General features: G+C 51.1%; 1 protein-coding gene across 2 annotated transcripts; it reads right to left on the reverse strand.

Annotated features, from left to right (window-relative positions):
- Positions 1 to 105: 105 nt before the first annotated feature.
- FBLIM1 (filamin binding LIM protein 1) lies at positions 106 to 26,168 on the reverse strand. 2 transcript variants are annotated; one of them, XM_061160677.1, is made up of 9 exons: positions 26,035 to 26,168; positions 20,166 to 20,221; positions 19,466 to 19,735; positions 14,224 to 14,420; positions 13,258 to 13,375; positions 11,583 to 11,752; positions 8,166 to 8,344; positions 5,797 to 5,914; positions 106 to 1,578 (listed from the first exon to the last, which is right to left on the reverse strand). In XM_061160677.1, exons 3-9 carry the CDS (start codon positions 19,713 to 19,715, stop codon positions 1,465 to 1,467), a joined length of 1,146 nt encoding a protein of 381 aa, XP_061016660.1. In that variant the 5' UTR covers positions 19,716 to 19,735; positions 20,166 to 20,221; positions 26,035 to 26,168; the 3' UTR covers positions 106 to 1,464. The 2 variants fall into 2 exon arrangements, with proteins under 2 accessions (XP_061016660.1, XP_061016659.1); XM_061160676.1 differs by lacking the exon at positions 26,035 to 26,168 and adding an exon at positions 24,116 to 24,213.
- Between the last annotated feature and the right edge of the window lie 1,145 nt (positions 26,169 to 27,313).

A 27,313-nucleotide genomic window follows, 5' to 3' on the forward strand; every position in this document is an offset into this window, starting at 1 on the left:
CACACACACACATGCACACAGAGCAGATGTCCTGAGATTTTTCTGATGTTGCTAAGCAAAGGCCAGCGCTTATGAGGTGAGATCTTATTTGGAACACAGACAAAGTTTGAATAGTTATGCATTTATTTTCATGTATAACTAGCACATCAACATGTGACTGTGTGGATATATTGCTTAGTTAGCATAAGACTAAATTGGTAAGCAAGTAAAAAGAAAAAGGATATTGAGTTAAAGAAAATATTAAGGAAGTGAGAGAACAGGAGGTCCTCATGTGATAAAAAATGTGGAGGTTATGGGAATGCCTGGAGTTTGGGACTCACTGCTCTAAGCTTCGGGCAAGCAGCTCTGTTCTGGTCTGAAGCCCTTAAGGGGCCCTACACAGAAACCCTCCAGGTACCTGGAGCTCTGAGAATCCTCCTAAGAGCACGTGGTACATTGAGACGACCCCAAGGAGGAAAGCACCTTTTGCTTCGTGTGTTCATGCCCTACAAAATGTCTTAGAAGTTACAAAGCAACAAGTGATTTTTTTCTTGAAAGGGAAAAGAATCCTAGAGGTGTGGCCTTGAGTGGGCAGTGGTCACGGGGCAGCCTGGGCTGAAGGGCCCGGGGAGGGGTTGGAGGACACCCCTGTTCCTGTCCTGGAGGAGTGTATGTGAGTGAGTGTGTGTGTGTGAGCACAGCCACCATCAAGGCTGCAGGAGGAACACCCAAGGGCTCCTGGGCTCTGCTCCCTGGCAAATAACAGGCACTTAATCTGTGTCTGCAGAATCACTTTTGCACACAGGATGTGCCAGAAGGCAGGTGGAGGAGTTGCTGACATCATCCTTGGGTGTCAGCATGTCACCCTTTGTTCCTGCCGCTGCCGTGCAGGCTCATGCCTGGGCCTGAGCCCCATGTCAACATGGCCCCAAGGTGGGAAGGCCGTGCCACCAGGAGGGTCACTATCTTGTACATTTGTGAACAATGGAAGGTATTTCCCCACCTTCCTCCCAAATCCAAACTATGTTTCTCATCATTTAACCTTCAAATGTTAAAAATAGTGCTTTTTAAAGGACTCTGGGGTTGTACTCTAATAGCTCAGCACCCTCAGAGCTCATGGATCATTGCTATGGACACAGGGTGCCCACTGGAGACTCACCCAACTGACCCCTGGAAAGGGAGATTGAGGCCAGTGCTCAAGAGGGGCCAGAGCGGTGGAGGTGGGACCCCCGGGCATGATGCTCACAGTATGAAAGCCTTCTGGTGCCCAGAGGAGAGACAGAACCGCTGAGAGTCTGAAGGGTGCGCTGAGCTGGGAGGAGGCTGGGGCTCAGCGGCTGAAGTGATGGGCGGAGCTGCAAGCTGGTCCCTGTGTGTGGCTTGGAAGGAAAGCATGCCAGAACAGGTCGGGAAGGGACACAGGTTAGGGACGGCCCCGACAAGCGGGCCTATCGTGCAGCCGCAGCCCCCGGCCCAGGGGTGCCCTCAGCAGCACCCCGCAGCACTCCGCTTCACGTGGCACGGCTTGCAGAAGAGACGGTTGTTCAGCGGGTAGCAGCCCTGGTCCGTGGGCTCCACAGACAGGAGGACCCTGCAGTCCTGCGGGAACAAGACACATGTGGATGGACCCAGGCCCGAGCCCTGCAGCGCGGAGCCCAAGCAGGTGGGACTCGCCAGCAACCATGGAGGAGATTAACTGAATCACCTAAGAGGAGAATCCAGGACACTGGGAGAAGACGGGGCCCTTTGGTGGAGAAGCCTCCTAAGGGATCACGGAAAGGGCTGGAAGGGCCTTAAAAGCCCTCCCTGAGGTCCAGTGAGGGATGGCGTCCACCCCAGGTCACAGCTGGTTCCAGAGATAGGATAAGACCGGGTTTTCAGGCTCAGAGTCCAGGGGTCTTTTTGTTGTTTCACTGTTAACACAGCTTAAACACTGTCACAAACCTTCATCTTTCCAACTTTTAGATCCCCAAAAGATTTTAGAATGAGGTTGGGGATTCGGGGCCCAGACTTTGCTAAATTTACCGTTTTGCCACAAGCCCGCACCTCAGCTGGGCCTCACCTGGGCACATGCAGGAAATAACAAGAATGATGAACGTCCAGAGACCCACTCAGGGCGTGGCTGGTGTTCGCCTGAGCCGCACCGGATGAGACCAGAAAGGCTGATCTTAGAGACAACTCGGGAGTCACAACCATCCTGATCCAGCTCCGCCAGCTGGGGAGGGCGCCCTCGTGTGTCTCTTCCTTGGAATTGCACCTTGAGTCTCTCAAGGTGACTCTGGGCTATTGAATGCCAGGATCTGTGCTATTCCTAACAGCCACTTGTTTGGCATTCTGAGAGCACCAAGCGCCAAACCTAAAGTCCCAAAGGGGCACATGTGACCTCTTCTAAATTAGAATCAAATGAAGAAACACCTCAACTATGACCAAGTCACAGAGCCTGAGAAGGAGCTGCCAGGTGGCAGAAAGCTGTCAGACCCGGCCCAGAACACAGGGCAAAACCACTTTGTTCATCCTCAGTTTCCTCATCTTAAATGAAGACAGTAACTCCCATATCAAAAGCTCATCATTAGGATTAAATAAGGAGCTTCTCTGCTGGCTCAGAAGGGGAAGAATCTGCTGCAATGCAGGAGACCAGGATTAGATCCCTGGGTTAGGAAGATCCCCTGGAGAAGAGATTGACTACCGCCTCCAGTATTCTTGCCTGGAAAATTCCATGGACAGAAAAGCCTGGTGGGCTACAGCCCATGATGTCGCAAAAAGTTGACATGACTATACGACTGACACTTCCACTTTTCAAGGTGATGTGTATGAAAGCATTTTATATTGAAAAATACTGAGTATGAAAGTGTTGTTACTCTTCTGGCAATTTTAAGAAATAACATGGACCACAATATAGGCAGGAACGGGGAATGCCCTGGCAATCCAGTGGTTAAGACTCTGAGCTTGCACTGCAGGGGGTGTGGGTTCGATCCCTGGTTGAGGAACTAAGATCATAGGCAGCACAGTGCAGCGAAAAAAAAAGGGCAGGAATGGTGAGAAGAGTGTGGATGGCACCTTGAAACCCACTTCCCTTCCTAGAGAAACAGTATCCACATCTCAGACCACTGCGGTTGAAGCCTTACTTTCTGAAATGCAGCTGCCAGAGTCCAAACTCTGACTCACAGAAGCAGCCTGGGCAACGTTCCCAATAAGCTGACCAAAGAGAAGCAGGGAGGGTTTATTTGCTTACCATCCAGGCCCACGGAAATGCCAGTCACCACTGGACCTAATGTGGGCTATGGCAGGGATAACAGCATCTGAATTTCACCACTGTTATTTCAAGATGTGTTATCAGCCGAACTTTGAACTATAACCAACACGTCAACATAACTATGAAGCAGTGTGTCAACTTCTTGATTAAACTCTCAGTCACTGTCAGTGAAAATGGCTTCATGGCTCCAGACCTCTGCGTAAATGTGAGTGAATAAATGTTTGGAATCTCACTGGCTGATTAAGAGATTTGCTCTGTTACAAACTAATACATATAGGATGGATCAACATGGTCTATTGTACAGCACAGAGAACTATATTCAATATTCTGTGATAAACCATAATGGAAAGTGAAAAGTGAAAGTGAAGTCGCTCAGTCGTGTCCGACTCTTTGTGACCCCATGGCCTGTAGCCCACCAGGCTCCTCCATCCATGGAATTTTCTAGGCAAGACTATGAAAAAGAACATACATATATATAACTGAATCACTTTGCTATATACCAGAAATTAACATAGCACTAGAAATCAACTATACTTCAATTAAAATTAAAAAAAAAGAGAGAGATTTGCTCTGGGAGTCCCCACTTAGGTGATACCTTTGTTATCATCACCAAAACATCAGTGACATGAGGAAGACAGGAAAAGATAAGAGTGGATTCTTAAAGCCTGCCCGGCAGGACTGACTATCTATAATTTGCAGAGTTTGGGGCAAAATGAAAACGCAGAGTCCCTTATTCAAAAATGAAGAATTTTAAGATGGAGAATTATAAAAAATGACAGCAGAGCTTCAAAGCAAACAGAGGATCCTTCTGAGTGTGAGGTCTGTGCGGCTCCCCAGGCATTTCTTGCTGGAACCACTGTACCAGCTTCTAACCAGCCTCCCCACTCCCTGCATGGAGCCTGAGGCAGACTCCTTAGCTTGGCACCTGGAGCCCTTTCCTTCTTTCTGGCCTCACTCTGTATCCAGCAGTCTACACTCCAGACACAACTAGAAACTTCCACTTCCTCCAATTCTTCAGGCTGTTTGTGCTACAGTAGGATTTCATAGGCCCTTCCTTGCCTCTTTCTGGACTTCTTTTCCCCCTTGGACTATGTGGCAAACTTCTACTCATCCTGCAAGACCCAGGTTAAGTGCTGCCTCCTCAACGAGTGCCTTTGAGGGCTTCCCTGGTGGCTCAGAGGTAAAGAATCCACCTGCCAATGCAGGAGACATGGGTTCGAGCCTTGATCTGGGAAGATCCCACATGCCTCAGAGCAACTAAGCCACAACTACTGAGCCTGTGCTCTAGAGCTGGGGAACTGAAACTACTGAGGCACACACCCTAGAACCCAACTAGAGAAGCCACTGCAATGAGAAGCCCATGCACCACAATTAGAGAGTAGGCCCCACTGGCCACAACTAGAGGAAAACCCGTGCAGCCAGGAAGACCCAGCAGAGACAAAAATAAACTAGTAAATAAAATTAAGTAAGAGGGCTTTGATTGTACCAGTCTTGATCACTTGACTTAATTACTGCCTTCTTTGCCCCAAAGCGGATTTATACATGCTTTTTCGTAGCACCTTAAAAGGCCATCTGTGGTGTGGGTCTGCCCAGCATTCCTTTTGTCCTTCCTATGGTTGTATCAGGGCTTCCCTGGCAGTTCAGGGGGCTTTCCAGTTGGCTCAGTGGTGAAGAATCCTCCTGCCAATGCAGGAGACACAGGAGATGCGGGTTCAATCCCTGGGTTGGGAAGATCCCCTGGGAGGAGGAAATGCCTACCTACTTCTGTATTCTTGCCTGGAAAATTCTATGGAGCCTGGTGAGCAACAGTCCATGGACTTGAAGAGAGTTGGACATGACTGAGTGATACAATCAATCCCAATGGTTTCATACAGTGCTGCCTCCCTGGCCCCAGAGATTATCAATAATAGCCCCCACCACTGATTGATCCAGAATGGGCCATGTGATCCAAGTTGGGTGAATCAGAGGTCTTGGGACTGTAAGGGATCACTGGATGGGGTTTCTAAGTTGGAAGGATGTAAACCTGAGCCAGCCGTGTATCTCCTGCCCCACAGAGAATGCCAGGGCATAGCGAGAGAAAATGAAGCAAACACCCGCGTAAAGGCAGAACCAAGAGACAGACAGAAAGCCCTATATCATTTGATGTCATCAATGACATCACCACCAAGAACCTTCCTGTTAAGATCCCCTTTCTTATAGAAAGCAGGTTGAGTTTGGTTTCTACCATTAACTCAAAGACTAGATTTGTAGTTATTTCCATTCTTATCTGTCTCTGCTATTAGACAGCTTGGGCTAACGATTTTCTTCTTTTTGGCCGCGCCGTGTAGCAAGTGGGGCCTTAGTTCCCCAGCCAGGGATCGAACCTGCACCACTTGCATTGGAAGCTCAGCGTCTTAACCACGGGACTGCCAGGGAAGTCTTGGATGGTGAGCAATTTGAGATCAGAGACCTCACCTGGACTTGTCTCAGGCCAGGGCCTGGCACACAGCAGGCTCTCAACAGGACTCGTGTGGTGATTGGACTGGACCAGCTACATCTAATTAAATCAACACTGTTCCACTCACCTCACACCGGTAGCAATTCTCATGGAAGTTTCTTCCCATGCACTCGATTTTGAAGGCATCCTTCCCATCTCGGGGGATGATGGGATTCTCACAGATGCTGCACACTGGGGCGAACTTCCTAGAGAGAAAGAAACCCAAGCTCAGGAAGCGTTCACACCCACGACCGCAGAAATTAGCTGTCAGAACCTGGGCTGGCTCTGGTTCACCTCCCAGAGCTATTTTGGATCCGTTGCTATGTGACTACACCTGGAGCTGCAACCACAAATGCCTGTTTCTTCCTGGCAGGAGCAAATGGAGCAAATGGAGAGACCTGGGTAATTAGACCTGGCTTCCCAGCGTATAATTAGCCCAAGGGAAGGAAGTGACTGAGGAACACTGGAATTTGAGAAAGCAGAGAAATCTCATGTGTGTGTTTCGGGTGAACCCATTTCATTGGTCTTGTATCATAGATCACTGCTTTTTCTTCTTTCCTTTTCTGCTAGGTGCTTCTGTCTCTCCCCTTGGGCAGTGATGGACAAGGCCTCTTGGACATATGTGTCACCATTGCTCCATACAGTTCTAGCTATGAGGGGAGGCACTGCTGTCTGGGGATTGACAGCAAGGCCCTGAAGTCAGGTCAACGGGGTTTGAATCACAGCTTCCGTACTTACCATCAGGGAGACTTAGGTACAGTGAGCAGTACATACATACAAATGAGTCCCCTACATACAAATGATTTCTGTTCTGAGAGTGTGTTCGTCGGTCCAATAAAGTTATCCAACTAACATAGTTGGTTATAGAATATTATATTATAATAGGTTTATAATACTTTTAACACAAATATGTACATTAAAAACTAACACACAAAATAGGGAAAACATTTTTTAATCTTATGACTGAAAAGTATAGTAGTACATACAACAGCTGGCCTACAGGGGCTGGCATCAAGTGAAGAAGCGAAAAGAGTTACTGAATGGGAGAAGGAAATGGCACACTCCAGTAGTCTTGCCTGGAGAATCCCATGGACAGAGGAGCCTGGCAGGCCACAGTTCATGGGATCGCAAGAGTCAGACATGACTTAGCAACCAAACCATCAAGCAGATAGAGCTAACCTTCTACATCTTGGGATTTAAAATACTAATCCCTCAGCCTTGGCTGTGCAGTCCCAGTGCAGTAGGATTTGGGCAGCAAGGCAAGCCCTGATGCCTGCGTGTCTTTGCTGCTCTTAAACCAGCAGAAAAATCTCATGGCTGGAACTGTAGGGAGATGGCAGGATCCATTATGGACAAGCCAGAGAAGTTTGTTTTAAGTGGGAGTGGCATATATGTTTGAAATACTTTAAAATTACTAGAAAAAAAATTTTAAGATTCTAATACTAATATGCTTAATGAGTAAAGGGATGTTTTAAAACTATGAATAAAAAACAAAACAAAACAAAAAAAAGAGTTACTGAATGCAAGAGGGAGAAGAGGTGGGGGATGGTAGAGCTGAAGGATCGTCAGCAACAGGAGACGGAGCGCAAGCTGCAGTTTCACTCATGCCTGACGATGGCACAGCTTCTGAGGCCTTGCTGGAATCAGATACATGTTCGCATCTTTGAAGGTTCGTATGTAGGGGACCTACTGTACTTATATACTGCATGCCTCAGTTGCCACAATTGCGAAAACAGAACCTTTAATAGCGCCTGCCTGTACTAACAGTTTTGAGATTAAATGGCCTAACCCAAGTGGAGTTGCTCAAAAAGAGTTAGCTACATAAAAAGTAGCAGAAGTGGGTCATCTGTAGTGATGTGGATGAACCGAGAGCCTGTCACACAGAGTGAAGTGAGTCAAAAAGAGAAAAACAAGTATCGTATATTAACACATATATACGGAATCTAGAAAAATGGTACAGATGAACCTGTTTGCAGGGCAGGAATAGAGACACAGATGTAGAGAATGGAACTGTGGACAGTGGAGGAAGGAGAGGGTGGGATGAATTGAAGAGTAACACTGACACATATACACTATCATGTGTAAAACAGCTAGCTAGATGGGAAGCCAGTGTCTAGCACAGAGAACTCAACTTGGTGCTCTGTGAGACCTCAGGGGTGGGATGGGGTGGTGGGAGGGAGTCTCTAGAGGGAGGGGATGTATGTATACATACAGCGGATTCACACTGTTGTACAGCTGAAACAGAACACTGTAAAGCAATGATACTCCAATTTAAAAAAAAAGTGTCAGTGGCACGCAGGTGGTCACTCAAACACAGGGTATGTGGAACAGGCAGTGGTGGTTTCTGCAGGCCCAGCAATGGCAGGATAGCTCTGACCCAGCCTCCAGCACTCAGGCTCAGCAACTCCACCCAACCCGAGCCCCACGCAGCCCTCCGTGTGCGGTCTCCTCTCCTACCTGTAGAAGTCGTCCAGGCAGTACACCTCATTCTGACTGTCCAGGGCAAAGCTCTCGTCCCCGATGCACCGGGCGCAGGTCACACATGTGAAGCAGGAGGGGTGGAAGGCCTGGCCCAGGGCCCGGATGATGTGTTCCCGGACAACCTCACCACACTTGCCACACTTCTCCAGGGTGTCCTGGGACAGAAGGCCACCGCCTCAGAGCCAGCCCGTGGGTGTGCCCCCTCCAAGCCACCAGGGGCACTGGACCAGCTACCCACAGGGGCCCAGGAGGCAGAGGTACAGGAGAGGTGCTCACATTCATGCAATCGGAACCCTAACTACTACCCCTAAACCTCTACGTTGCTTAAAGGGGATCAAGTTTGGCCCTGTATCCCTGGTTTACAGTGAGAAATCCTGCCATGAAGCTATGACTGCATCTTTTTTTTGTGATTAGGAAATGCTCGAGGCCGGGGTCCATAGGAAAAATTTCTCTAAAGCTTCAGAATCAGTAAAAGGCATTCCTAAAGGAACTGTCATGCTTTTTATCTTATGGATGATAAATCTTGAAACTTACCATTTTCCATTTGGCCACTTGGAAGTTTCAGTCCGATTTCATGCTCCACTTTTAGGAATGCGTATAACGATCTTTCACATATTTTTGGAGTACTAACTTTCCTTGGATCTCATCTCACTTTCTACCTTGATTTCCTCTGTTTCATCAGTTTATTTTATATCTCACGGTATTATGTGTGCACGTCAAGGCACTTCAGTTGTGTTCGACCGTTTGTGACCCTATGGACTGTAGCCCTCCAGGATCCTCTGGCCATGGGATTCTCTAGGCAAGAATACTGGAGTGGGTTGCCATGCCCTTCTCCAGGGGATCTTCCTAACCCAGAGATAGAACCTTCTTATGTCTCCTGCATTGGTAAGTGGGTACTTTACCACTAGCGCCACCTGGGAAGCCCTCTCATAGTATTATATGTATCCTTAAAATTTTTTGTGTGTTATTGTGGTAAGAATATCTAATATGAAATCTACCCTCTTAACGAAGTTTTAAGTGTTCAACATTATTATTGATTACAGTATCATGGGCATTCTATTTTTAAAAAAGTATTTATTTATTCTTTGGATTCATTGGAGAGTGTACAACTCCATTGCTAACACTAGCAAAGGGGTACTCTTTTGCCCCCTTCTGATGCCTATGTCAGAAGCTTTCTCTATCTCCTTTATACTTTAATAAAACTTTATTACACACACACACACACACAAATAAAAAAATAAAAAAGTATTTATTTGACTGTGCTGGGTCTTGGTTGCAGCATCTGGGATCTAGTTCCCCAACCAGGGATCAAACCTGGGCCTCCTGCACTGGAAGCATGGAGTCTTGGCCACTGAACCACCAGGGAGGTCTCTATATGTGCATTCTTACAAGCTACCTCAAATCCCTTCTGGAATGAGGTGGGATGACAGAGAGAGAAGGAGAGAGAAAGGGGTAGGTATTACTGAGGCAGAGCAGAGGGCCTCCCGCTGACTCATCTACCTCTCCTGCATGTCTTTTCCCCCTCCTGGCTGTGCTCCTGTTCATCTTAACCTGATTGCCTCTGGACAGATGTGTCAGGTGGGGGCAGCATTTCCTGCTTCCCCCCTCTACTGGCTGCTGAAGGCCCTCCTGGCTGCTCTCAGCTAAAACCGCACCCTCACCCCTTCTCCCCCCCACTGCTTCACCCCTGCCTGGCTCCACGCTGGGGAAGGGCATAAGGACATCAGAGGAGTCACACTGATGGAGTCAGAGGGTCAGGCTGGGACGGCCTGGCTCCTCTCTCCTCCCATAGCTCCTCACTGCCTGGGATCAGGTCATTCTGAGTTTTCTAAACAGTCCCGACTCCAAATGTTCTAACCCTTCAAATCAGTAGTTTTCAGACTTCAGTGTGTATCAGGATCACTGGAGAGACTTGTTAAAAATGCAGATTGCCAGGCGCCACCAATCTATGAGGACAAGGCGAGGTTGACTGTACCCCCCCAAGGGATGCATACGGGAGGTCTGTACACCACATGGAGAAATGCCACCACGTGCCACTGGAGAGTTAGCAATTCCAGCAGCTTGGCATCCAAACTAGTGCTTCCAGACTACACATGGTACCCAGAAATGCCCCATCACACCACACCCTGGAACCTTGTGGCTCTAGGTGAGGGAGTGACAAGACCACAAGCAGGGTCCAGAACCAGCCAGGGCCGGGGCAGGTCACCAGCTCCACCACTGACCAGAGTGTGACAGTGTGACAGGCTGAATGATGCCCCCAAAGGTATCTGGGTTCTAAGCCCTGGAGCCTGTGACTGCCTAGCATGGCAAAAGAGACTTTGCAGGGAATTCCCTGGTGGTCCAGTGGTAAGGACTCAGGACTCCCATGCGGTACAGGGCAGCCAAAAAAAAAACAACACCAGACTTTGCAGGTGTGATTGAGTTAAGGATCTTGGGATGGGGAGGCTCATAGGCTTAGAGAATGAACTTTTTTTTCTGGCCGTGCCACACAGTATGTGGGATCTTAGTTCCCCAACCAGGGATCGCACCCATGCCCCGAATTGGAAGCTCGGAGTCTTGTTAAGGCTTTTATTAAATGGATTGCCAGGGAAGTCCCTAGAGAATGAACTTAAGGTTCCCAGGGGGAAGGGACAGTAAGGGAGTTTGGGATGGACATGTACACACCTGCTATATTTAAGATGGATAACCAACAAGTACAGCACAGGGAACTCTGCTCAATTTTTATGTGGCAGCCTGGATGGCCAGGGAATCTGGGGGAGAACAGATACATGAACATGTGTGACTGAGTCCCTTTGCGGTTCACCTGAAACTATCACAACATTGTTAATCGACTATACTCTAATACAAAACAAAAAGTTAAAAGAAAAAAGAAGAGACTTTGCAGGTGTGACTGAGCTAAGGATCTTGGGATGGGGAGATCAACTTGGGTTATCCATATGGGCCCCAAATGTCATCACGAGTATCTTTAAAAGAGGAAGGCGGAGGGAGACCTGATACAGAGAGAAAAAAGAAACTGATGCAAGATGCCACACTGCTGACTCTGAAGATGGACAAAGGAGCCAAGAAATGCAGCTTTTGGAAGCAGGAAAAGATGAGAAAGGAATTCTCCCCTAAAGCCTCCGGAGGGAGGAAAACACTGATTCTAACTCAGTGAAACTGATTTTGGACCTTGGACCTCCAGAATCATAAGAGAATAAGTATGTATCGTTTGAAGCCACCAGGTTTGTTGTCATTTGTTACAGCAGCCATAGGAAATGCACACACCTTGGCTGAATTCCTCTCCAAGCCTCAGCTTCCTCATCTGTAAAATGGGTCACTAGCACCTACCTCCCCAGATGGTTGTGGGAAAAGAGGTGCTCAGTGCTGGCACCTAGGGAATAGCCCCGGGCTTACCTGGTAGCAGGGTTCACAGAGGGGCCGCCCATCCTTCTGATAGAAGCTCTGCCCGGCAAGCTGGCGGCGGCAGACACGGCATGTGAAGCACTGGGCGTGGTACTGCCTCTTCATGGCCTCTACGGCCAGCTCTCGGGGGGACACAGTCTTGTGGCAGAAGGCACAGATGTCTAGGGTAGAGGAAACACAGGCTGTGATCTGACCAGCCTGGGAGAACTGTACCCAGTCACGACCCAGGACCTATCTGGAGAGCCAGGTCTCTGCCTCAAACCTCTATAGGCTGTAAGCACAGCCTCAGCTCATGGGGAGGATCATGAGGGACATTAAGAAGGAAGGTGGTGGGCTTTAAAAGGCTAAAATCAAGGTGCTTCCCTGGCAGTACAGTGGTTAAGACTCTGTACTTCAAATGCTGGGGGCTTGGGTTCAATCCCTGGTGGGGGAACTAAGATCTCACATGCCACACAGTGTGGCCAAAAAAAGAAAAGGCTAGAATTCAGACAGGTAGTGTTAGGACAAACGAATTGCCATCTGCAAAAAAATCAACACAAGACAGAGAGCTCCATCGTGACAGCTTACACCCAGCTAATTCCAAACGTAGCAAAGATTCAAATGTGAAAAGAGGAACCGTAAGAACACTGGAAGAAGCCTGAGAAGAATTCCTTTATAACCTGGGACTAGAGGAGGCCTTGGTACATGGCAGGCACTTAACAGCCATTTATTAAATGAGTAACAGACGGTGCTGAAGAAGCTGTGAGCAGATGGGCACTCGTGACACCATTGGTGGGAGTGTAGACAGGGATGACCAAAAAGGACAACTTGGCAAAAATATCACAGTGCCTCCTCTTCTAGGAATTTATCTCATGAACTTGCACATGGGCAAAATGACCAGGTGCAAGGCAATTCACTCAGCATGACCACCTGAGCACCTGTCCACAGGCAACCAGTTAAATGCATGTAGTCAGGCCCAGCTAAGGAATACTATGCAGCTGTGGAAAAGAACAAGGAAACTCCTTATGTTCTGATGTCGAATGAGTTCTAAGACTGAATGAAGAAAAGAAAGCAAAGTGCAGAACAGTGCAGAGCTTGCTCCTATTTGTGAGGAAGGACATATTTGTATCTGCTTGCATATGCATAAGATACCTCTGAAGGATGTGCACAAGATATTAACAGATTGTCCATCTGGAATGTGCCTTTCTGTGCCTTTTATTTTTATTTATTTTTTAAAAAATTTGTCTCTATTTATTTGGCCATGCAGGGTCTTAGATGCGGCATGTAAGATCGTTAGGTGCAGCTTTCAAACTCTTAGTTCTGGCATGTGGGATCAAGTTCCCTGACCAGAGATCAAACCTGGGCTCCCTGCATTGGGAATGCAGAGTCTTAGCCACTGGACCACCAGAGAAGTTCCTTATGCTTTTATTTTGTACTATGTAAGTGTGTTATGTATTCAAAAACTTAAATAGTGAAAAAAATTCAAGGCAAATTTTGCAGATCAATATTTAAATGGATTTTAGTTATAAAGGAAAAAAATGTTAAGGCAGTAGAAATAAAATTGCCTCACAACGATAAGGCCCATTACTGCACTGTGAGCTGGTCCCTGTTCCCCCAGCTGCCCCCGCAAGTCCATGTTGGTCCCACGAGGGCCCCAGGGGGCCACACAGACTCCTTTCGGTCATACCTGTGGAGGCCTCTCTCTCAGGGAAGCCGACAGGCTCTTCTGGAGGGGGTGGCAGCTCCTCCTCTACGGGCTTGAGATGACTGGGCCGAGGCTGCAGTGGAGGCCCCTCCACCAGGGGCTGTGGGGACAGAGGGGAGAACAGTCATCCAACAGGGACACCACACAGCTCTGCCCCTCATCTGGTGGCGCCAGGCACAATTAGCCCCCCTCCCCTTAAATAGTCTTTATTTTTAGCTGTGCCTGGTCCTTGCTGTTGTTTGGGCTTTTCTCTAGTTGTAGGGGCAGGGGCTACTCTCTAGTTGCAGTGAGTGGGCCTCTCGTGGTAGCCCATCCTGCTGCAGAGCCCAAGCTCTAAGGCCCCAGTAGCTGTGGCTCCCAGGCTCCAGAGCACAGGCTCAGTAGTTGGGGTGCACGGGCTTAGCTGCCCCATGGCATGTGGGACCCTCCTGGACCAAGGATCTCCCGCATTGGCAGGCAGATTCTTCACTGCTGAGCCACCAGGAAAGCCCCCCCATAAACCCCTTGGTACAGAGGCATAAACTGAGGCCAGCTCTCCCAACTCCTTGCTCTGGGTTCCTTCACCCAGTCAATGCTACTTCCTTCGGCTTCTAAGGAATCTTCCTGAAGTCATGGTTTCCCTCGGCCTGGAACCCTCCTATGTCTACAATGCCCTTGTCAAGGGCAGAGGGTTAGAGATGGGTTTCCTCTGCAGATGAAGGATTTAGATTAGATGCAGGGGAATGTCCTCCTCCGAGCTGATGGAGGTACTGAAGTGGAAAGGGTGTGGCATCCCTTCTCCAGGGATCTTGAAAAACACATCCAACTTTTACCAGCCTGAAAGAGCTCTGAAGAGGGACTGAGTCGGAGAAGGGACCTAACAACCTCCAGGCTTAAAATCTTGAAAGCCCCCGCCCCTCCCTCCTTTGACCCGTGGAGCTCCATCAGGTACCAGGGGGTTGGCAGTACCTGTGGCGGGGGTAGGGGTGGGGGAGGGGGCAGGTGCAACTGCTCTAAGTCTGAAATGAGTGACGCCCCCATCGCGGAGGGGGGCTCTTCGTCAGGAGGGGGCAGGTCCGCTGGCGGGGGCGGAGGCGGAGGTGGGAGGAGGTCCAGGTCTGGAAGTGCATCGTCAACGTCCAGGGGCGGAGGAGGAAGCGAACACCCTGCAACCAGAGGGAGCGAACGGGTTGGCCAGCGTCTCCGCAGGTGCACAGAAGAGGTGACACTTACCCAGAAGGCCGGGCAGCATGGTGGCTGAGGGCTCAGGTCCAGTGTCACGCAGACCTGGGTTCCAGCTCTGACCCCACCACTGACGTGCTGGGTGTCCTTAAGCAAGAAACCATCTCTCTGAGCCTCAGTTTGCTCAACTGGGACATGGGTCTCAATCGCTTAGGGTGGTTCATGAGGATTAAGTAAAATGATGCAGGTAAGGGCTTGGCATGTGGCCCAGGCTCAGAAAACAGTGGCTGCCAAAGCCTTTCATAACAAGCCTCCCCCAGCAGGATGCCAGAGCACTGGAAACCCCATGAGAAGGGCCTTCTTCAAATGTAAGCAAAACCAGCCCCTAAGATGGTGGTTCTCAAGGTGTCACTCCTGGACCGGCAGCAGTGGCATCACCTGGGACCTTGTTAGAAACACAACTTCTCAGCCCAACACGGAGCTGCAGAATCAGACGCAATGGGGCAGCACCTGGTCATGGGGTGTTTAGGAAGCCCTCCAAGTGACGCTGATGCCACTCAAGGTTGGGAACCATTGCCTAGTTACATAACAGACTCAGGTAATGACTATCAGGTGTTGAAAGTATCAAGGGGACAATAGTCGGTAGGGAACTTTCCAGAGAAGCTGCTCAACTATCACCACCACCCGAACCCACCGATAACCCCCAGCAGACATCAGAGGTCTTCTGACTTGTGTTACCTATCAGAAGGGACAGGTGCCATTGATGAAATGACCTTACAAAAAAATAAAAACAAAAAACACCCAAAGGAATTCCGTGGAAGGCCAGTGTCTAGGGCTCCGTGATTCCATTGCAGGGGACACAGGTTCGATCCCTGCTTGGGGAGCTAAGATCCTGCATGCAGCAGTGTGGCCAAAAAAAAAAGTGAGGGGGAACAGAGAGACAAGTTGGATGAGACCGCACAGGGACCCAAAAGAACCAGTCAGCATACAGGACATTCTACAGAAATGGACTGTTTCTGCAGGAAATCAAGGGCATGGAGAGATCAAGAGAGGGGATGTCCCTAGAATTAAGAGATTTATATAATGTATAGATCTGTGCAGTCCAGTGCAGAAGCCACCAGCCACATGTGGCTATTGAGATGCGCTTAGTACTAAAAAAAAGAATGTAAAATATCTCATTGATAAAAGTAATTATCTTTTTACTTTTTTCAGCATGGATACTAGAAAAATTTCAATTACATAAGAGGTTTGCATTTGTGACTTGCATGATATTTTATTGGCCAGCATGGCTATGGACCTCACTTGGGTTCTGATTCAAAGGATTAATTATCTCATTTAATTCCCCTCATTTTGCAGACAAGGGAAAGCTAAAGCATGTCAATTATGGACAGACTATTAGATAATCCTAAGGCATTCCTGTTGATTTTGTTGTGTATTGCTTGGGCTTGAGGTTATATAAGAAAACAACCATTCTTACCATATGTAAGAATGTGGGGCTGAAATGACTTGATTATTGGCATTTCCTTTAAATACTTCATAAAAGAAAAAAAAAGGAACAGATGAAACAAATGTGGCCACATCTCAGTAACTGCTGAAACCACATGTGGGGTATACAGGGCTGCTTGTACTGTTTTCCTTGTTGTTTAATTACTAAATTGTATCTGACTCTTACACTCATAATAGTGTAACCTCCACTCCTCCAGGTTGTCCTGACAAGGGGCTGCCCAGCTCCCTAGGACTCCTCCTGGAACTCCACCTGGAGTGGAGGACTGTGTCCATTGCCACACTCAGGGTGAGTGCTATTAACAGTGCCCTGGGACAAAGAGCATGGAGGCACTCTGCCCACCTCCTATCATGGGGGCACGAGGTCGGCCAGGCTCCAGCGAGGTCAGACCACCCTAAACACCTCGGGAAAGCAGGCAGAAAGGGTTTGAAACCCGGCTGCCTGAAGGCCTGGGCTCTGGTCACGTTTCCTGCAGGTTCACTGAGGCACCTATCTGGCTTCAGGTTTCCCACCCATTCGACAAAGATAAGCCCTCTCTGTTCTCTCAAGGGCTACACAGATGGAAAGCTTGTTCTAGATCTCTGGGTCGGCCCCAGAATCACCTAGGGGTTTTTCCAAAAGCCAAAGGCTGGGCCCCACCCCAGTGCTTCAGATTCAGCAGGTTTGGAGTAAGCTTTGGGAATTGACATTTTTGAAATGACACTGAATTTACACTAGAATTTACATTTCCCAGGTGATGCCGATGCTGCAGGTTCAAAGGCCACACTTTGAGAACTACTCATCTGCAAGTCTTACCTGCTGACGAGATATTCTTTCTCTAAGTGTGGTCCCCAGGCCAGAGCATCAGCATTACCTGGAAACATGTAAGGAATGCAAATCCTTGGGCCCCACTGCAGACTTGCTGAATCAGGAAGGCCCAGGGTGGGGCTCAGCTGGCTGGGTTGGAACAAGCCCCCAGGAGATGCTGAGGCTGCTAAAGTGTGAGAATCTGTGCTACGTGAGCTGACTGAGTCAAGAACCAGGTCATGGAGAGACAGCAGAAGCACTGAGGCCTCTCCCAAATGCCTGAGGTTCTCGACATTTGGCTGTGAAGGGTGGGCAGGTCCCAGCCAGGGCAGGAATTCAAGAGAGGGAGAGGGGAGACTTCTGCCAGGATGAAAGGGTTCAAGAAATGCTGGTGGGTTCCTGAGGGGACAGGGCTTCCCTTGTGGTTCAGCTGGTAAAGAATCTGCCTGCAATGCGGGAGGCCTGGGTTCGATTTCTGAGTTGAGAAGATCCTCTGCAGAAGGGAAAGGCTACCCACTCCAATATTCTGGCCTGGAGAATTCCATGGATTGTATAGTCCACAGGGTGGTAAAAAGTCAGACACGACTGAGTGACTTTCATTCATTCCCGCGGGGACAAGCATAGGTCAGGTGTGAGTTGACGGCCTGCTGTAGAGCTGGCTTTAAGCAGAGGGTAGGCCCCCAGAGCCCACCTCTGTGTTTTGTGGTCAGACTTATGACTTCTGCTCACCTAGAACTTCTTACTCCAAGCAGGGCTGAGCCCCAAGATTGCCAAGTTAGCCAGCAACACGGCTAACTAGCCACTGTAAGTCTATCCCCTAACTGAGGAAGGTCTGGTCAGGTTTTGCAACCACACTCCCAGGATCTTCTGCCTATAATTCTGATAAGTCATGAATACATCCCAGAAGATTTGGCATTTTGGCATCTAAACTCTATTTCCTAGGCTCCCCCTCTCCTACCCAGAAGGAACATTTCTTTTTTTCATTGGATCAATGTCCTGAGGTGTGAATTTTGGTCATCATGGTCCAGGTTCTTCTATACAAGACTTCCCTGGTGGTCCAGTGGTTAGGACTCAAGGCATTCACTGCCAGGGCTTTGATTCCATCCCTGGTTTGGGAACTAAGATGCCCCAAGCTGCGAGGGATGGCCAAAAAGAAAAACGAGAAGTAGCAGAAGGATGTTCTTGGCACGCGTGGTTAGGAAGGAAAGATCAGTTTAGGAGGCTGCATTATAATGAAGCAGCATGTTATACAAATATCCAAGTACTCTTATGTGTGTTCATGTGTGGTCCCTTCTCCCTCCTGTGTTTGGCTTCCTATAACTGACATTTCCTTTTGGTCTCTGGGGATTCTCTGGTGACCAGATGGTAAAGAATCCACCTGCAATGCAGGAGATCCAGCTTTGAAGATCTGGGTCAGGAAGATCCCGTGCAGAAGGGAATGTCTACCTACTCTAGTATTCTTGCCTGGAGAATTCCATGGGTAGAGGAGCCTGGTGGACATTCATGGGGTTGCAAAGAGTCAGAAAAGACTCGGCAAAGAACACCTTCACTTTTTCACTTTCTGGTCGCAAGGTGGTTTCCATGGTGATGGATGCACAAGGCTTCCTTAGCTTCGCTCTGGAACAGCAGGGCACCTGAGTAGGCACCTGAGGACTCCAACATTAAGCATCTCACTGCCTCTTTGTTCCAACTGGTGCCCTTCAGACGAGCAGCTGCCTCAGGCCCTGAGGTCGTCATCCTTCCTTGCTACTCTCCAATAGCTGATATTTCACATCACATTTGCTCGTTGTTGTTCAGTTGCTAAGTCTTGTCAGACTCTTTGTGATCGCATGGACAGTAGCCTGCCAGGCTCCTCTGTCCATGGGATTTCCCAGGCAAGAATACTGGAGTAAGGTTGACATTTCCTTCTCTAGGGGATCTTCCTGGACCAGGGATCAAACCCTTGTCTCCTGCATTAGCAGGCAGATTCTTTACCACTGAGCCGCCAGGGAAGCCCATTCACATCACATACATGACCAAATTTCCATCCCCCAGAGGAAGAAACTGAAGTTTAGAGGAGGAAACTGCTTGCCTAAGATCACACAGCAAGTGGACGAAGAGCTCAACAAAGGAACAAAACTACCTCTCAGTTCCTTCAACTTACCAAATTCATCCCTGCCTCAGGGCCTTTGCACTAACTGTTCCCATTTCCCTTCTAGCTCCATAGTGTCCTTAAGTCTTAACTGAGCTGAGATGTTACCTTCTTGGAGAAGCCATCCTGTTTACCCCATAAAAAGTTGCACCTCCCCAACTCTTTACTGTGTTTAATTCTGAAATAGTATTTGTGTCTTTCTGATATGATATTTTGTTTTTACTATGTTTCCCCCACTAGGATGTAAGTTTTATCCCTAGTGTCTGGCTCCGAATAATAAACAGTAGGTATTCAGCACTTTCTACACGGCAGGTCCTGGGAGCAACACTTTCCATATGTGTTAATTCATCTAAATCCTCACAAGGACCCTTTGAGGCCACTATCATTATTTCTATTTTACAGATTGAGAAACCGAGGAACAGAGAGGTTAAGTGGCCTGCCAAAGTCACACAGCCAACAAGTAGAGGAGTCAGGATTCAAACCCAGTCAGGTGGATTCCAGAGTCAGCCTGGAACGTAGTAGATGCTCAATGAATGACCTGAGAGCCTGCCCTTCCCTCCCCATTTCAAGGCTGCCTCTGAGCCAGTCTCCCAGTCTCACCCTCTTACCTCCATTGGAGAGCTGAGGTGGACCAGCTGGCCCTGGGGCTGCAGCCCTCCCAGGGGGCGTCCAGGAATGGAGCTTTCCCACCGAGCCAGCCCCGGGAGCCTTCGTGGGGACAGGAGATTCCCAGGGGCGGCCAGGCCGGGCCTCACAAGCTGCTCGCCTCACCTCCTCAACCACGGCCTCATCTCGACGTGGGGGCGCCAGGGTGATAAAGACAGACGAGGCGACCCTCTTCTCAGGCTTGGAGGCCATTGTTTCAGCTTCTGGTGGGGCTGAGGACAGAGTGGGCCTCAGGCTTGGCCAGCATTCAGGGCCTGGCAGGAGTGGGGTGGGCAGGGGCGCGCCACCTGGACACCAGACACCCCTAGGGCAGGGAGCCTCCCTCTCCGAACAAGACAGGAGCAGCCACCCACGGTGCCAGCACCCCACCCAGCCACACAAGGGGTGGCAGATGTCCCCCAGGGAAGGGCAGGTGCCCACCAGGTGACCTGGCCACAGAGGGGGACCCAGCAGTCCTGACCGCCCATCCCCCAACCTGCACACCTGGTGGAACAAAGGGCAGCCCTGCCCTGCTCACCGCACCAATGATTAATTTCCCTTCTCCAAGGAGCGTGAGGGAGGGGCCGCTCTCCAGCTCCCCACCCTCGGCACTACTGACTGCCAGGCCCAGCCCAGGGCCGCACCCCGAACTACCTCCCTCACCTGGGATCTGGATTTTCCTAGGAAGGCTGAGGTCCCCAACGTCCAGGCCAGCTCCACTGTGGGAGGGAGACAGGGTAAATCAACGGTTAGAACATCAGCGCTGGATTCCAGAAGGCAACGGGGACAGATGAACCATCAGAGCCACCGTTTACCAAGGCCTATCCTGTGCCAGCCCTGCCCTAAGCACTTTCCGCCCATTAACTCACACACCTCCCACAGATGCAGCGGGAAAAGCACTGTTACCATCCCTGTCTTACAGATGAGGAAGCCCAGAGGAAGAAGTGGAAGTCATTCATTCAGGGTCATGCAGCAGGGAACATGGGATCTGAACCCAGAGCCCATGCTCTTGGCCACCTGGCTCTGCTGCCCTCTCCCGACCCAGCTCACAAACCAGCATCCTGTGCTCAGCCCTCAGCCTCCACATCCAATCAACTCTTAATCCTGTGGCCAGAATCTCTCCTGCTCTCATCTCCAAAGTCATGCCCTGGCTCAGGCAAAGGGGTGAGTGCCTCAAGGATCTCCAATCCTGCCTCTGGAGTGATCTTTCTGGAGCATCAATCTGTTTCTTCTCTACTCAAAAGGCTTCCATGGCTCCCTACTACCTTCAAAATAAAGTCCAAATTCCCCTGGCCTCAACCTATTTTTTACCACCTTGGACCATGCACCATTCCTGGACCATCTTTCTCCCTTTCTTGCCCTGGCATGTTCCTACCATCTGTCTTTCCTGCCCAGTGCAGGGTAAATTCCAGTTTTTCCTTAGAAGCCCAGCGCAAACATCACCTCCTCCCTGAAGCGTCCCCTGATTTCCTACTTGAGGGTAGTTGTCTACTCCACAGGGCAATGACAGCCCATCACAGGCCACGCTGGCTCACCATCATGTCTGCCCACTCCCTAGAAGTGACCTCATATGCTTTCAACTGCATCATCTGTAGTCTTTGCATGACCCAAGTCCAGCTCACAGGAGACATAAAGCATGGATCTGGGAACAAGGCAGCATCCGGACCAGGGAGAGTGCACTTTCCTTCTCTCTGGTGGTTCCTGCCAAGAATAGGCTCTGGGGCCAGGGATGAGGTGGGGTCATGGGGTGGGGCAAGTTGTCCACACTCAGCTCCAGAGTTCTTACTGGTCACCCAGGGCTTGTGCCCAGGGAAGGAATTGTACTTTTTCTATCTTATTCTCCATATGGGCCACCCTGACTCAGCCCCAAAGGCTGGCCCACAGGGACTCTAATGACCTGGAGCCTGAGTGGCCACTCAAAGGCCTCCCTCCACCGGCCGCTGTGGACTCCTGGAGACTGATGGAGAATAGTAATAATATACGTTCCTAAATTCCCTTTAAATTGATTTATCTTTGATTAAAATGTGTAGCTCATTCTGATAATAAAATATCTGTTCTGAAAAAGAAAGCAATATAGGAATAAAACTTCTAAAGTTCTTGTAAAGTACTTCTCTTCTGTTTCTTGTTTTGTAAGTGATGTTTGGAAGTACATATGCTTCTGTTGGCTGTCCTCCTCTTCGGCTTCATACTTTGTTACAAGTTGAAGTATCTATTTTTGCAAACAAGTTTCAAAGTGCATCTAAGGTTTAAATACAAGAACAAGGGCACCCACTGATAAAGTGCTTGCCCTGTGCCAGGCATTGCCACCAGTGCTTACTGAGCCTTCAAAGTCACATAATTCTTGGGACAGTCCAGTGGTTAAGACTCAAATCCCACACACCCTTCCTGCACAGCACAGCCAAAATAATAATAAAAATAATTATAAAACAATACATTAAAAAGACACTTGATTCTTAACACATATTGCTATGCCCCCACTTCATTTTTTAAAATATTTAGTTGTCCACAGTGAGTCTTAGTTGTGGCCTGCATGGCGTGTCGCACGGCGTGTGGGATGAACCGCGGGGCCCCCTGCATTGAAAGGATGAAGTTTTAGCCACTGGACCATCAGGGAAGTCCTGCCCCCACTGTATAGATGAGGCCAGGTGAGGCCCCAAGCAAGAAGTTGGAGACCTGGAATTCTAACAGAGCAGGATCCAACCTGGAAGTCCAGGGGGTATCTTTGGGCCGGAGAGGTCACATTTTTTTCCCCTGAATGATTCAGGGTGGGTGGAGGTGGGGAGGCAAAATCTCCAGGCCTGTTCTTACACAAAATGGCTCAATCCAGACTAATTATCAGATGGCCAGTAAACTCTGGGCTCATCCCCGGAGGCTGCCGAGGGTGCGTTCTCCGCCTCCCTCCCATCCTGCCTGCCCTGAACCCCACTCTACTCCAGAACAGCCCTCCGGGAAATCAGATCTGCTGGCTTCTCAGAAAATGTCCAGGATGAACATCCCAGCACTGAAGCCAGATGTTCACAGCTGGGCAGCACTCCCCACTCCCACCCCCCCAACCAACCCAGGCCTATCCCTTCCCAGCGCTTCCAACAGGGACTTCAGGCCCCAAGGGAAGGGGCCGAGCTAGGGATTTTCAAAGCCCTGTCAGTCAGACCCAAGCAGGAAAGGGAGCCAAGGCTCCCCTCGGGTCCCAATGCCCCCCAGGTCACCCTGGAGCGGGAGTGTGTGAGAAAGCTCCCTGCGGGGCAGCCTCCCAGCCAGCCCTGCCCCGGGGGACCCTCGGCCGCCACCCTTCCTCCCCCAGAGGACCAATGTGAGATCCAGTTGGGTAAGCGGAGAAAGTGGAAACAAAGGGAAGGAAAGTCATTTCCTGTTAAGAGGAAGGAAGGAGGCTGAGATCCAGCCACCCACCCAGCCCAGCTTTAGGCTGCAGCCCAGGGCAGGGGCAGGGCTGGCTGACCCGGAGGGCCTCCAGGGATGGGGGTAGTCCCCGACCAGGCTCTCTGTCCCTGGTCCTACTCCTCCCAAACCCTCTGGGACCACCTCTAAACTGTGCTCTTCAGTACTCCGAGAAAGCAGCCGAGGCTTGGTTGGGAGTTAAATTGCAGGCAGTGGGAGTGAAACTGAGCCCTCTCTCCCGGCCCTGCAGGGGACCTTGCAGCCTGGGACTGAAGGGCCTCCCCCTCTCCCACCCCAGGGAAGTGGAGGAGGTACACAGGGCTGAGTTCATCCCCAACCCCAGCTCTTTCCTGCTGGGCCACCCTAAGGAGGTCACTGAACCTCTCTGGGCCTCTGTTATTTCAAAAAGTGGAAATAATGAGGTCTTTCTGGAAGGGTGGCTGAGAGGATAAAAGAAGAGGGGTGCTCAAGATCTTGGTACTGGGTAGGTGCCAAGAGAAAGCCTGACGGTTATTCAGTATCTCAGGCGAGAGGCGGAACCCCAGGGGGGTGCCTGAGAAGACCAGGACTTGGCTTCCATCAACGTGAAGTAGAGGGATCTGGGCGCTGCCCAGCCTCTCGGCGGGGTCCTCAGAATCTGGGCTGGAGGACTCAGGCCAGGGTGCCCCAGGCACACACCCTGGGGATAGCTCAGTCCCACCCCTTCCCAGCACCCCCCCCCCCACCCCGAGGATCTGAGGCCCAGAGAGGGGCAGTTCCGCGGCCCCTGCTGCCCCTCGCCTAAGCCCGGCTGGGGAAAGGGGCCCAGAGCTTCCCGGACCTTCGGAAACCCGGCGCCCTCGCTCAAGCACGCCGGCGGGGCGGCTGGCCGGGTCACGGTGGGGCGCCGCCGGGGACTTTAATTCGATCCATGTGCGGGACGCTGTCCTCTTTGTGCGGGAGCTTCCGCCCTGCTTCCATCCCTTCTCTCCGCGTGCCGCTCCCGGGCAGGGACACCCGCGCTACCTCCAGACCTGCCCTCCCTCCGCTCTGGGAACAGAGACCCGCACCCCCGGCCCGCAGTCCCGCGGGCCCCCCTGGAAGCGCCGGAGCTGGGGTCCGGGCGGGGGCGCGGGGTTGCGCGCCTGCCAGGGGCTGCCCGCGCTGTCACCTGTGTGTAGCCGGGGGCGCGGGCGGCAGGACGGGACCCCCACCCCACCCCGCCCCGCTCCGCTTACCTGAGCCGCCCGCGCCCCCGGCGGCTCCGGTCGGTCACCCGATCGAGCAGAGCCAGGAGCGGCGCGGCGCCTCCCGCCCCCTCCGCCCTCCCCGCCCCCTCGGCTCCCTCCGCCCCGCCGCCCCGGCCGCCTTACCATAAAAGGTGAAGCTTGGGGGGAGGGGGCCCGGGATTCCCGCCGGGCGGAAGTGGCCCCTACCTGCCCCCCCCCCACCTGCCCGGCCGCGCCCCGCGCCGCCCCCTCCCCGCTCCCTTTGTTCCCTCGACCCCTCCTTCCTTCCCCTTGGCCCAGGCCTGGAGGGTGGGCGGCCTCCTTGGGTGCCCACTCTCCTCGTCCTTTGTGAACCCAGAGTGGTCCTCCCCCAACCCCCTCCCCGAGGTCACCTGGGGCGGTGGCCCTACCAGTTTGGCCTGGGATCTCCCAAGGTCTTAAGGGTCAGGTGGGACCTGGATTCCCTGGACATTCACTAATCTTGTGACACTTCGCAGTCACTCCACCTTCTTGAGCCTCAGTTTCTTTGCCTCTAAAATGGGGCTAATGACCTGTCTGGACCCTAACGCCTTCTGCACGTGGGTCCCAGAGTCCTGGGGGGACAGGGTCCTCTGGGAGGCCTGGTAGACAGGGCCTTGCTGGCAATCAGGTCACCCGGTTTGACACGCTGGGCCGTTTTCGACCCGCCACCTCTCCCACCTCCTGCTCCCCCACCCTCCAAACGTGGAATGGGGAGGGAGAAGCCCAGCCTGGGCTCTGGGGCAGGAGATGGAGCCTGGATGGGCCGCCTGAGTCCCTGGAGGCCCAGGGAACGTTGCTGGGAAAAGGAATCTGGGTCTGATTCAGAGGCAAACAGATTGTTCTTTTGATTAAAGCCACAGTGGCAGAGGCCAGAGGAGTGCTGGACTCCGCGCCATCTGCAGGGAGGCCAGGCAGGGTCTGGCTCTCCTCTGTGGGCCCAAAGCTGGAGTCATGCTGCTGGCCGAGCGCTCTGGGGCTGTTCTTGGGGGCGTCATGCTTCTGGGGGCTGGGTGGGGGTGCTGAACATCCTGTCCTGTGCTCGTCTTCCTCCCCCACCCTGCCTCCCTAAATCCCTCACTCATATTTGGTCACCTCTCCCATCCCCTTCAGCATCCCTTTTTTCATTCCGTCCTCACAGCCAGTCCTAATAACAACAGTAGTAACAGTAGCCGCTGTTCATAGGGTCTTCCCATCTGATGCTCAGCCTGCCGACCTTTCCATTTAATTCCCAGGAGAGCCCTATGGGAAAAGGCTGATTATTCCTGCTTCACAGATGAGGAAACAGGCAGAGAGAGGCTCAAGGCCAACACAAGAGACAAATAGCAGAGCTGGATTCTAACCCGCAGCAGTGGGTGCCCCTGGGTACACACACTGCCTGCAGGTCCCAGGGGCTTCCACCCTTCAAGATGCAAAGACAGGTGACTCCTTCTCTTTTCAGCAGAGGGAGACTTGCATTTAAGGCTGCCTGAGCCTGTGGTCAGGTTGATTCCCCTGCTTGGCAAGGTTACCTCCCTTTGCAAGCACCCCTTGGAACAAGATCTCTATACCTTCCCCAGGAGGAAGGAAGAAACCACTGGATGCCAGCCATGGGAAGGACCCTAAGGAAGAAGGTTTGATCCAGAGGTTTTCAGACACTTTTAGCCATAGAACTCCCTTTTAAAGTGCATTGTGACTTAGAAGCTTATTTAAAGCAAATAAAAATGTTGCTCCCCCCCCAAACACACCTCCATGATACCTCCCCTGAGCACCTCCAGGTGGGACAGTGAGGCACCGAAGGGTTGATGTGGGGCCTAAGGTCTCACTGACTCCAAGCAGGATCTAAGCCTTCCCACACCTGCTCTGAGCTAAGACTGGCTTGGAAGAGGGCAGGTCCAAGGGGAACGTGGGGTCCAGCTGCTGCCACTTACCGACTGTCCAGCACCTCTCTCCCACCTCTGCCGCTGCTCCTGGGGGAAGAAGAGTGTCCCGGACAAGGGACTCCAGCACCAGCCCCGGTGTCGGTGTCACCTCGGCAGGTGCCCGGCTTCCTGCAATGGAAACCCAGGAAGTGCACTGGATAAGAACACACGCCCTTTGCCAGCTCAGAGGCTCTGCTCTCCACCTCCTGTCCTGCCAGCCTGGAGCAGCTTTCTCCTAAGCCACTGAGCAAAAAAGATTCAATCTATCATGGTCACGACAGCTGAGACCCTATAGAACTATATACACTGGAAGAACTGATGCCAAAGCTCCAATACTTTGGCCACCTGATGCAGAGAGATGCCTCATTGGAAAAGACCCTGACATTGGGAAAGATTGAGGGCAAAAGGAGAAGGGGACGATAGAGGATAAGATGATTGGATAGCGTTACCGACTCAATGGATGTGAGTCTGAGCAAACTCCACGAGATGGTGAAGGACAGGGAAGCCTGGTGTGCTGCAGTCCGTGGAGTCACAAAGAGTCATAAATGACTGAGAGCCTGAACAACAAGCTGAGACCCTGGATGCAGGGGAGGCGGGTGAGAGGTTGGAGAGTAAGATCTAGGGCAGTGGGGACATTTGCTGCTGTCCAGTCTGCTGGGGAACACGGCACCTCCTACCCAAAGAGGAGTTGAGCACCTACTGTGTGCTCAGCTCGAGTCATGGAGCCCACGAGAATCAAGTCAGATGTAATCAGTCCTGGTATCCACAGAGGCTTCCCTGGTGGCTCAGATGGTAAAGAATCCGCCTGCAATGTGGGAGACCTGGGTTTTATCCCTGGCTTGGGAAGATCCCCTGGAGGAGGGCATGGCAACTCACTTCAGTATTCTTGCCTGGAGAATCCCCATGGACAGAGGAGCCTGGTGGGCTACAGTCCATGAGGTCACAAAGAGTCAGACATGACTGAGTAACTAAGCATAGCATAGAACAGTATCCACAGGGGAGATCAGCGCATAACAATCTTTTTGTTTGTTTGTTTTGGCTGTACCACGCAGCTTGTGGGATCTTAGTTCCCCGACAAGGGATTGAACCCTGGCCACTGCAGTTAAAGCACCTAGTCCTAAGCACTGGACCGCCAGGAAATTCCCAACAAAAATTAATACATGATTACCAGTGGTGATGTGTGCTATATAGGAATGAGCAAGAGGCTAAGACAGAGTAAGGGGTGTAGGTGGGAGTAGGCCAGGCCTCTCTGGGGGGTGACATTTAAGCTGAGATGAGGAGGAACCAG

Source organism: Dama dama, chromosome 14 (assembly GCF_033118175.1).
Source record: "Dama dama isolate Ldn47 chromosome 14, ASM3311817v1, whole genome shotgun sequence".
Classification (NCBI taxonomy): domain Eukaryota; kingdom Metazoa; phylum Chordata; class Mammalia; order Artiodactyla; family Cervidae; genus Dama; species Dama dama.